We start from the raw sequence: 11845 nt of genomic DNA, 5'->3' as shown, positions 1-11845 counted from the left end.
ACACACAAGCTCACACACTACAAGCTACAATGGATAGTCTTTCTGTCACTTCTTCTTTTTCTCAATGAACAAAATATGTTTAGATGAGAAGAGGTCAATTGCTAAACAGACACTTGTAGTCCAGTGTGCAAAGGGGTCTCACATAGAAGGCTATGGTGGGGCTCAGAGGAAGGGCCTGTGAACTGAGTCTCAGAGAAAGAAAAGACAGAAAAGGGTGATCTAGGCAGTACAAACAGCATGAGAAAAGATCTGTAAGCTGAAGAGAACATACACATTTGAGGCACTGCAAAAAGCCATGGGTGATTGGACCAAGGATGTCTGGGGAAACAGAAGTTGGGGGAGGGTGAGAGCTGAAACTGAAGTCTGAATTCCAAACCATTGGGCTCCCCATGTTACCCATATGAGCCACCTGCTTTGACCTTGGGAAAACCGGATTCAAGGTACAAAGTCTTCTCAATTGAAATGGGCTGGAAATCAGGCACCCTTTGGGGCTGGACTGGGGGTAATCCAGGTTGTGAGGAGAAATGCTTCAGATTTCTTGTTGAAACCAAGGCAACATTTTTCAATACACTTATCCCTCTGCCTCTGGGCACATTGCCATCCTTGGGTCACAAACTAATGCCTACTCCAGATTCCAGCACATGGTGAAAACTGAGTTCCTTAGTGTACCATTAGCAATGAGCATCTGGGCAAGCAGCTGGCTGGGTCTACAAGGACTCCATCTCCTTTTGGCTCAGCCTCTCTTGCAATAAAGTGGCTTAGAGCTTTTTCTTCCAACCCAACACCCAAATGGAGAGCATACACCACTGTTCCATCATGAATGCACTTTTCTTACCACTGCCATTCTCAGGAACTATGGCCCAGGCATGGGTAATGTTACAGGTCTCCCTGCCGGCCTGGTCGCCCAATGCAGCCTGCTTGTTCAGTTGTTTGGTCGTCCCTCACTAACCCCCCCCCACCCCGCGCCTTGCCAGCCTGGTCATAGGCAGCCATCTTGTGAGGGTGTGAGGGTTAATTTGCATATTACCTCTTTATTATATAGGCTATACACACACACACACACCCACACACACACACACCCACACACACACACACCCACACACACACACACCCACACACACACACACCCACACACACACACACCCACACACACACACACCCACACACACACACACCCACACACACACACACCCACACACACACACACCCACACACACACACACACACACACATATACATATATTACTTCTCATCCATATCAAAATAATGAAATCTTGCCATTTGCAGCAACATAGATGAGTCTGGAGTATGATACTAAGTAAAATATCAGAGAGAAAAAGACAAATACCATATCATTTCACTCATATGTGGAATCTAAGACAAAAAAAATTAGACAAGCAAAACAAAACAAATTCACAGATAAAGAAAACAGATTGGGCCCAGCTGGCATGGCTCAGTGGTTGAGCATCAACCTATGAACCAAGAGGTCACAGTTTGATTCCCAGTCAGGGCACATGCCCAGGTTGAAGGTTTGATCCCAGTGTGTGTGTGTGTGGGGGGGGGGTGGGTAGAAGGCAGCCAATCACGAATTCTCTCTCATTATTGATGTTTCTTTTTCTTCCTCTCCTTTCCTCTCTGAAATCAATAAAAAATATATTTTTAAAAAAGAAAACAGATTGTGATTACTAGAGAGTAAATGGATTAGGGGAGCAAAATGTGTAAAGGGGTTCAATTGTATGATGAAAAGTGCTAATTATACTTTTGATGGTGATCACTTGGTAGTGTATACAGACATTGAATCACAATATTGTACAGCTAAAACTAATATAATGCTATATGGCCCCTCCATTCCACCCACAGTTGACAATGCATAATTCTAACACCATAAGAAACTAGGAACTTTGTCAAAAGTAAATGATTAAGGAGAAGGAAGTACACAGAAAAAATAAAACATCAACAACCTAACTAATAAGTTTTTATACACTGTCCATTTGCATAGTAGCTAGTCCCCAAGCATCAATATTCTGGATAGTATAAATAAAGTTAAGTGGTAACACAGGGTTAGAATGAAATGTTAAGAGAAAAGAATAGTGAAAGCTGATAACTGGAAAATATTCCAAAAAGAACATCTTGATATGAAGTGTGTCTGAATGAGCTGAGAGGGAGATTTCTCTCATTGAGTAAGTTTTATTTCTAAAATATATTTAGATAAAAGCTTTTATGTTGGAGCTAGGTAATGGGGAGGAACTGAACCCAAAAGTTTGAGCACATTATGAACCACCAAACTGCAGCCATTGTAAGTAAGCACAGGACAATGAAGGCACTAGAGCATTCTGAACATCTCTTCCAGACTTATTATGACATTTGACCCATAGATAGTTCCAGAATTTTTAAGAAGCATTCTCCAGACAACTTTAGAGGATAAAAGTATACCAAGCAGCATCTTTTTCCTATGTAATCATGCTGGGCCTATTAATCAGAGTGACCTGCATCCATGACCACATAGATCAGTGATGGCAAACCTATGACACGCGTGTCAGAGGTGACGCGCGAACTCATTTTTTTGGTTGATTTTTCTTTGTTAAATGGCATTTAAATATATAAAATAAATATCAAATATATGTCTTTGTTTTACTATGGTTGCAAATATCAAAAAATTTCTATATGTGACATGGCACCAGAGTTAAGTTAGGGTTTTTCAAAATGCTGACACGCCGAGCTCAAAAGGTTCGCCATCACTGACATAGATGTTCATGTAACCAAAGTACAGTCAATTTATAGTACCCTATATTTACAGATAATTGGTCTATGGTTGGGCATATGACTCATGTTGTGTCAATCAGAGTTTTTCCATAATACAGTCTGCTCTAGGTTAAGATTTATTACTTTGTAAGCTAGGGAAGAGACCAAGAAATTACATTAAATTTAAAAGAAGGCTAGAGCCTAGCCGGCGTAGCTTTCTATGAACCAGGAGGTCATGGCTTGATTCCCTGTCAGGGCACATGCCCGGGCTGCAGGCTTGATCCCCAGAAGGCAGCCAATCAATGATTCTTTCTCATTATTGATGTTTATATATCTCTCTCTCCTTCTTCCTTCCACGCTTAAATTAATAAAAATATATTTTAAAAATAAGAATTAAAGGAGACTACAAAAATGAATTCTAATAATAATGAATTGTGACACCAAAACTCAGGCAACAAAGTAAAAATAGATAATTGAACTACATCAAAATTTAAAACTGTGCATCAAGCGACACAATCAACAGAGTGAAAAGGCAACCTATGTAATGGGGGAAATTTCCAAATCATATAACTGATATGGGTTAATATCCAGAATATATAAAGAACTCCTACAACTTAACAACAACAAAAACATCCCAAGCAACCCAATTAAAAAATTAGCAAAAGACTACATAGACACTTTCCAAATAAGACAAAAGACCTGAACAAGCATGTGAAGAGATGCTTAACATCACTAATCATAAAGGAAATGAATATCAAATGAATACCAATGAAATATCACCTTACATCCATAAAACACAGAAAACAAGTGTTGGTGAGTATGTAAAGAAACTGTAAGCTTGTCCATTGTTGATGTGAATGTAAAATGGAGCAGTTACTAGAGAAAGCAGTATGGTGTTTCCTCAATAAATAAAAAAAAATAACATTACTATATGATGTAGCAATTCCATTTCTGGGTATATTCTCAAAAGAAGTAAAAGCATAAACATAAACAGATATGTATATATTCATGTGTACTGCAGCATTATTCACAGTAGCTAAAAGATGGAAATAATCCAAATGTCCATTGATGAATGAATGGCTAAACAAAATGTGGTTAATAAAGTGGAATGTTGTTCAACATTAAAAAAAGAAGGAAATTCTGACACGTGCTACAACATGGATGAACTTTGAAGATGTTAGACCAAGTAAAATGAGCCAGCGACAAAAGGATAAATAGTGTATGATGCCACTTTTATGAGCATCTAAAGTAGTCAAATTCATAGAGACAGAAAGTAGAATTCTGGGTGCCAGGGACTGGAGAGTGGGGGGACACAGTTTTAGATTGGGAAGAAAAAAAAAAGTTCTGAAAATTTGTTTCACAAAAATGTGAATGTACTTTACACTACCAAACTGCACACTTAAAAATACTCAAAATGGTAAATTTTATGTGTATTTTACCACAATTGAAGGGGGGGGAGAACTGGTATGCACAAAGGCATCCGAATCTGTACCTAGCTTTTCTTTCCCACCAATTAAGACTTGTCCTTTAGGTTCCTGATAATCCAGTGGTACGCACTCAAATATCTGCTTCTTTAGAAGATCCTCCCCAACTTCCCAGACATAGCTAGTGTTTCTGTTAATATGTGGCTGCTGGCAAATAGAACCATAGAGCTATGGTGTATCTGATTACTGCCACAGTGAATAAACATTCTCCTCAATGACAAAACTGCAGACAGAGCAGTGAGAGAGACTGTCTTGGCCCTGCCCTCAGAGCCCACAGTCTGCAGGGGAAATTAGATCCTTCAAAACCAACCACATAGTGTGATATGAGCCAGTGAGCACTGTGAATGCCTAGAGAGGGCAGTTATTGACTGCATAGCATGGAATCAAGTGCAATCAAGGGGGCCTTCTCCAAGAAGATGGTACCTGAACTGAGTCCTGAAGGACCAGGAGGTAAGCTTAGGCAGGCAGAGGAAGACAGCAGAGGGTATTCCAAGTGAGTGATCCCTGGATAGGAGGAAAGAGAAATATGGGAAAAGAGAGAGGGGTTGAGAGAGGAAAGGAAAGAATGTGAGTAACAAAGTTGAGAAATAACCACAAATGATTCAAAGGAATTTATTAACTTGAAAGTGCCTCTACTGCAGATATTTTCTTGAAGAGTCTCCCACCCACCGCCAGCTTTCAGGGCCTTTTTGGAAATGTTCTGCATAGAGGGATGATGGCCAGAGCTCCTGGCCACCTTCTTCTCCTGGTGGCATTGCCCACTGGCTGACTGCCAGTTACATTGCTCCTCACTTTCTTCCTTGGAATGGACCAGAAGCTAGAAGCATCATCACCTCTTTGGTCCAGAGAAGACTGCAGAGATCCCACTCCTGGTGGCAGACAGACAGATCAACTGAGCAGAAGTTGGAGTGCCTGGCAGGGAGAGGTATTCCTGACTGAGAACCCTTCTCCCTGCCCACCTCCACACTCTTTGCCTGAGAGACAGACAATGGGTGCCTGTGATAAATGTCTGCAACCAGCATTTGAGTTATATACATTTGCATGGAAATGAGGATATTCAGAACATATATTAGAAAAAGCAAGGACCAGAATCAAGTGGGAAGTGCCTGAGTACAAAGGTACCCGAAGATAGGGGAGTACTGCAACAGAGTGCACACCATTCTGTCTGCAGATGGGTTCCTTCATAGATTATTGCCTAGACTCCCCGTCCCAGAAGAGACCCCTTGAAGACAGTTCAGCTGCTCTCCTCTTTCTTCCTCAGAACGGGGCAGGCTGAAGCTCCTGGAAGGCAAGCCAACAAGGTCTGCACTTTGCAAAAGCTTAGCTGATAGCTGGACTTAGAGGAGGGCTCCTGGGTTATTGAGCCTGAAACCTGGTAACAGATAGGCTTTGGAGAAAATTCAAGGCAACCTGGGGGTAATATATTCAAATGTGAAGACCTACATGGCTCTTCTAGCTCCTGGGGTCAAGGCCAAGGTTGGAGAGGCAGTTAGGCCCTAGCCTTTATGGTTTTTCAGCAACAGCTGGCTCAGGGCTGTTTGCCCCATCAGAAAGGTAATCGTCCTCATTCTGCTTCATCTTGGTTTCCAGAACCGTGATGCGCTGCTTAAGCTTTTGCTGGGCCCCCGTGTACTCAGCCAGCAGGCGGCCAAAGCGAGTGTATAAGGTCTCCATGTTGGTCTCCAGCTGTTCTAGTTTCTCCTGCACATTCACCTCCATGTTGGCTGCCACCTCATTCTCATCCAGCAGCCCCTCCTTCATCAAGATCTCTCGGCCCCTCTCCTCCAAGACCTTCTTGGCATCAGGGTACTCAGTCACTGCTTCCATAAGATCATCCTTGGACAAGCAGAAGAGATCTGAGTAGCCCAGGCTGCGGATATTGGCTGTGCGTCGATTGCCCATTTTGCTACCCTTAATGTTAAGGATACTGATCTCCCCAAAGCAACTCCCAGCAGAAAGCAGGGCATACTGAGTGACACCATCATCAGCCACCACTGCCAACTTGCCCTCCTTGATTATGTACATCTCTTTGCCAATATCCCCCTTGCGGCAAATGTAATCCCCAGGGCTGAAGACCTGAGGACGAAGCTTCAATACCAGCTCCACCAACAGGCCAGCCTCACAATCCTGGAAGATGCGTACTTTCTTGAGTGTGGACAGGTGGACATTGATGGCTATCTCAGCCCTCAGCTTGGCTGGCAGGTTTTTGAGAACTTCTCGCTCATCCACAGTCTTCTTATTGGTCCACAGGTAGTCAAACCACTTAATGACCTTGGCTTCCATCTCCTTGCTGACTTTGCGAAACTGCATGTAATGTTTGACTGCATCGATCTTGGCCTGGAACTCGGCCCGGGTGGCATTCATGTTGGAGATCATGGAGCCCACATTTCCAACGATTGTGGCAAAGATGAGGACGCCAATCAGGAAGTCAAATATGACAAATAGGTACTCCTCATCCTTTACTGGGGGTGGTGTTTCCCCAATGGTGGTGAGGGTCAGCGTAGACCAGTAAAGGCAGTAGATGTATTCCCTAGCCAGGTAGCCATACTCAGGGTCAGTGATGTTGGGATAAACCCAGGTATCAACCCCAAAGCCAATGGACTTGGAGATGGCATAGTAGATGCAGGCATTCCAGTGAATGATGACCAAGATGTAGAGAACCAGGTTGCTGATGCGGAAGATGTTGGGGTAACTGGTGCGTGTCTCAGTGCGGTCAAAGAATTCAAACATGCGGGCAAAGTGTAGCAGGCGGTTAAAGCGCAGCTCAGGGTTGTGGATGCCCACAGCAAAATAGACCAGGTCCGTGGGAATGATAGAAGCCATATCTAGCTTGAACTGTAGAGTGTGGATATAGTTGTCCCGCAACTTCTTGGTATCTTTGACGAGCAGCCCCTGCTCTAGGAAACCTAGTAGAGATGCAAGCCAATATATCACCTCTGCTTTCAGCCCTCTCCATCCTGATAGGCTAACACACTGCAAGGGACAAACTATTCACTCAACTCTCCTTCCCAAGGAGGGGTATAGGAAACTCATGTAGCAGGGATGGCCAGAAAGACCCCAAGAGAGCATCCCCTAGTCTGTAGCTCACTAGGCATGTGAGGACCATGAAATTCAAAAAGGGGCAGGCACCAACCCAAGTCCCAGCCAAGCAGTTGAGTCTAAACTTGTGTTGAGAGGGCTTCTTGAAATTTTGGACTCAGGCCTTTGGACATATGGGTCATGCTCCTGCTTGTGCATTTCAGTTGCTCACTTACCTGTGCGCAATCGGACGAAGAGGTCTGCAATATAGACCACATCTGAGTAGTAGTCCAGCACCAGCCACACTAGGTAGTAGTCTTTCTGTAGGTCACTGAAGCAGGCTCTATAGGAAAACAGGGCTGGGATTTTCCCCTCAATTCCAAGCCGAGCTCCCCTAGAGGCCCCAAACTGAGTGCCCATTGTGTGCAAGGCTTGGGATGGCTACCAGGGGAACTAATGAGTCACAGTCAGCCTGTTGCTTAGCCAAATCCTTGCTGAATGAATGACTGGGGTGGGGGATGGGGAATGGAAAATGTTATCAGGGAATGCTAATTAGAGATTGGCTTTGTAACCAAGACTGCAAGAAGAATCTCCATAGGTTGAAAATGGAGAGAGGAAATTTTCTCTTGAGGAAATAGCATGTTGTGATCCTAAAATAATGAATGCTTGGGGTGGGTATTCCAGAAGGTGGAGCTAGAGAGAAGGCCAGGTCCAGAGGGCCTTGAAGGCCATACTGAGGGCTTAAACTTCATCCTGTGGGCAATAGGAGGCCATGAAGAGTTTGTGAGGAGGGAGTGACATAATCAAATCCCAGTTTCTACCAACCACACTAGTTGCAAGTGTGGAGAATGAGTTGAAGGGGTCAAGAGTGCCTGCAAAGAATGGGTGTAAGGCTGTTGTAGTTGTGCGAGGGAGAGAGGAGAGTACCCTCACCTAGGACAGTATTGGTGGGGATGGAGAAGTAGAAACAGATTATAGACACCAGGAAAAGGTATAAAAGGATAAACATAAAACTTTTGTAGCATATTAATTGAGAGGGGTGGGCTTTAATAGGGCAGTAGGGGCCTAGGGTAAGCTCTGTGTCCACAGTTGGGACTGGTATGCTCTCAACTCCTGGACCTGAGGATTGGGCTGCTTTGGCCACCACTTCCCAGACCCTCCCTATTTACCTGGCCACAAGCAGGCACCAGTTGTAGAGAACAGGCATGGCAACGACAAACAGCCAGCGGTAGTACCAGTCCCCAGCTGGGTCTAAAACAAATATTTCACATTTCTTCCTAAGGAGACAAAAAGAGGCCAGGCTTGGGGATCAGGCATTCAGTGTGGCAACACCCCCACTCCTAGAGGCCAGGGGTTCCTAAAAAGCAATGCCTAAGGGGATGTGCAGGGTAAAGGGTAGGTTGACTTAGGGCCCTGTTTTTCAGAGAGCCACAGCCTGGTACTGGATATCTGAGCAGAGCTCAAATGGGCAAAGGACACTCCTTTTCCTATTTTAATACCCCATTGGCTCCCATGCCCTCTGGAGTCCCCTTGCCTGGAGGGAATGACAAGGGGCAATGCTTTTATTGGGGTGGACCTCATAGCCTGGGGAGGGACTTCCACAGGATTGTGATGAGGGCTCAGGACCTGTTCCTACAACCCTCCCTGGAAGAGAGAGGAACTCCAAGCAAGTGAGTGCCAAGTGCTTTTTGCCCACCCCGCCCTCTCTCTTTACTGCCTGGCCTCCAGCCCCCAAATCACTTTCCCAGATGCTGCATCCTGCCTTGGCAAGAACTCTTATCCTACATTGGCCAGAGGTGGGGAATGTCGGCTTGGCCAGACATCTGCAGTCGCCTACTCATTCCTCCAAGAACATACCCTCCAGCTCTGCCTTCTCTATTCTCCCCACCCCCTCTTGCTCAATTGTTCCTAGGCCTTCCCTGCCAGTGAGCCTCCAGCATGGCCTCTTCAAAGGCCCACCTCTGCTCTCACATTGGCACTGGTATGGGCAAACTCTCAACAGCACTTTGTAACTGCGCTCTACTCTATGTTTACTTGCTGCTGGAATAGAGGCTGCAATTGAGCCCTCCCTCTGCCCACATTCAGGTGTCCTTGATACTTGCTTCACGAGCAAAGAGAGGACATCTGGCAAGGGGCAGCTTAGGTGAAAAAGCCACTACAGGCTCCTATAGCAAGTGGGTCACTGGCTGTTGTAAAAGCTATTAGCTGGGACAATGGAAATATTCTAGAGTTAAAACTGTAACAGGTCTCCTCTGCCTACCCCATTCCCTGCCATGGCAGGGCTTGGTGTAGAACCCAGTCTGCTCATGGTGACATAAGAAACCCCACCGAGCCCTCCAATTGCATGTTTGGGAGCCCTTCCAGTCCCACAGGTTGGACAGGTATACTTGGTGCCCTTGCCCTCGCCGTCCTTGTCGCCTTTGCCATCCCCTTGCTGTGTTGTCACGGTCTGGAGCTCAGGACCACGGAAACGTTCAAGGAATGAGTCAGGTCTAGGTTCCTCCTCCCGGAAATTCTTGTTGGCCCACTCTCTAATGACCCCCACCAGGCGGACGATCCTAGAGATGAGAGAGGAATCATAAGTCAGAGAGAACTGTGTGTTCAGAACCTGTACCCAGGAGCTCAGTGTCTGATGAGGGAGATGGGAAATGGGCCAGGTCATTATTTCCCAGTGCCAAGAACTGGGATCAAGGCCAGTGCTGAGGCCAGGGAGCTGGGACTCAGGCATGACTTGGAATGCAGCCTTAGGGGAAAGGGAAGACTTCCTGTAGGAGGTGCCATCTCAGTTAATTGTGAAGAACAAATAAGAGGTCTCCAAGACAAGATGGAGGTTGTGCTAAGAGAGGACAGGCGAGGAAGATGGTTATTCCAAGCTTTCCAATTTCCTTATGAAACCTACAGCTCTGGGCTTCAGATCTCAGGGCTCTCTATGCAGGCCCCTCTATGGGAAGGATCTCTCCCTCCTGACACTGAGACAGGCAAATCTAAAGAGAAGTCTCTTCTGGTCACTCCAAGGTTGTTAAAAGGAGCGTCCTCAGGAAGAAAGAGTTGAGCTAGAATAGCACTGACAGTGTTTCCCAAATGTCTCTGTGGGAAGGCCCAGTGGGACTGAAAGAAGGAAAGCCATGGTATCCATATTGACAGTGCCTGTGGGCAGGAGGGGATAGCAGCAGGGCCATGGTGGAACCCACCTGCGAAAACCACCCCTCCCTCGCTGGGGGGCATCCATCGCTGCCAGCCTCTGCAGTTCTGAGGAGGTGTCATCTTCAGCCGAAGACTCTGGCCTGCAGAGGAAGAAGCAGTTGACCAAAGGTTCTTTAAGCATACCTTGTCTCCTATCAGCACTGTCTTCTTTTATGACTTGCCTAGACATCCCATGGTTCCTTAAGAGGATGTTCTTGAGTCAAAGATTGCTCTGCAACAATGAGGCAGAGCTTAAGGGCGTAGCAGCCTCCAGACCATCTCTGAAATGATGCAGACTCACCTGCTACTCTTCCTGTGGTCATCTTTGCCATTGGCCTTGATGGCAGTAGGTGCATGATGGTTGTGGTTATTGGCTGGGGAGCTCTTTATACCATTAGATTTTTCTGTCATCCTGCATGTACAGCTGGGACCCTCACCTGCCAAGGAGAGGGCAAAGAGTAAGGTCACAGGGGACCCTGACACCCATATAAGTCAGGAGAGCTGAAGGGGAGAAATGAGAAGAGAACCAGGGCCCACTTGGCAAACACCGGCACATCTGGGTACTGATTTGCAGTGCAGGGCATGGGGACCCAGCATTGCCTAAGTGCCAGTCTCTAAGCACCAAGAAGATAATACTGCTCTCTCTATTCTGATAGGTCATTAAAAAGGCAACCGGTGTTAAATTGAAAAATGTGTTTCTTTTTCTTTTACTCCAGTGAAGCCTTTGACTGTGAACTATCAGATATAATACAAAACAAAAAACTGTTTAAGCCATCTTCTGGTGCTTGATTTGCAGATGTGTGGCTCATGTTTAGGCTACTGAGCACCTCCAAAGCATCTCTGCCCCCAAACTCCTGCCCCACGAGAGGAGATGTATCTTCTTGGCCCACAGAAGCTGCCACCCAACCCCAAGCTTTCTGGTTCTCCTATCCCAAGATCATCCCAGAGTTCGTGCTCCTCAGGTAGGAGTCTCATCTCTCATTGACTTTTTCCACCAGAGTTCCTTTTTTTCTATTCAAATAATGTCGCTCAAGCTGAGAAACGGAGAGGAGCCCCATGGGTGGGGAAGGGAGTGAGGAGGAGAGAGGGGAGAGCTCCAATAGGCTCCACAGGCAGTGATCCAAGTCAGGACTCTCTCTTTGGGGCTATGGGAAGTCTTGGAAGGACTAATCAAGAACATGACAAGGATAGCATTATATTCTAGTAAGATCCTTGTGGCTGCTAGATGGAGACTGGATTATAGGGGGAGTAAGAGCAGAAACGAGGTGGTAGGGAAAAGGCTAGAGAAGATGGTACCACTGAAGTCTGAGACACGGCACAGTGGAGAAATATTTAGGAAGGAAAAAGAACAGGACTCAGAAAAGGATTGGGTGTGGGAAACAAGGGAGAGCAAGTGGGTGGGCTCATGCAGGAAGAGA

General features: G+C 45.8%; 1 protein-coding gene across 1 annotated transcript; it reads right to left on the bottom strand.

Annotated features, from left to right (window-relative positions):
* Positions 1-5729: 5729 nt before the first annotated feature.
* CNGA2 (cyclic nucleotide gated channel alpha 2) lies at positions 5730-10838 on the bottom strand. The gene is made up of 6 exons (XM_005881959.2): positions 10729-10838; positions 10436-10528; positions 9632-9802; positions 8414-8521; positions 7481-7587; positions 5730-7132 (listed from the first exon to the last, which is right to left on the bottom strand). The coding sequence occupies exons 1-6, from the start codon at positions 10836-10838 to the stop codon at positions 5730-5732; spliced, it is 1992 nt and encodes a 663-aa protein (XP_005882021.1).
* Positions 10839-11845: the final 1007 nt, after the last annotated feature.

This window comes from Myotis brandtii, unplaced genomic scaffold (assembly GCF_000412655.1).
Source record: "Myotis brandtii unplaced genomic scaffold, ASM41265v1 scaffold695, whole genome shotgun sequence".
NCBI classification, from domain to species: domain Eukaryota; kingdom Metazoa; phylum Chordata; class Mammalia; order Chiroptera; family Vespertilionidae; genus Myotis; species Myotis brandtii.
This window is presented reverse-complemented; position numbering and strand designations above follow the sequence as displayed.

Coding starts and splice junctions, on each gene's coding strand:
- CNGA2 (XM_005881959.2), bottom strand. CDS start 10,838: ATGACAGAAAAATCTAATGGTATAAAGAGCTCCCCAGCCAATAACCAC. Junction 8,522..9,631: donor GGCGAGGGCAAGGGCACCAA/GTATACCTGTCC, acceptor TTGTCTCCTTAG/GAAGAAATGTGAAATATTTG. Junction 7,588..8,413: donor TGGTGCCTGCTTGTGGCCAG/GTAAATAGGGAG, acceptor GTTTTCCTATAG/AGCCTGCTTCAGTGACCTAC.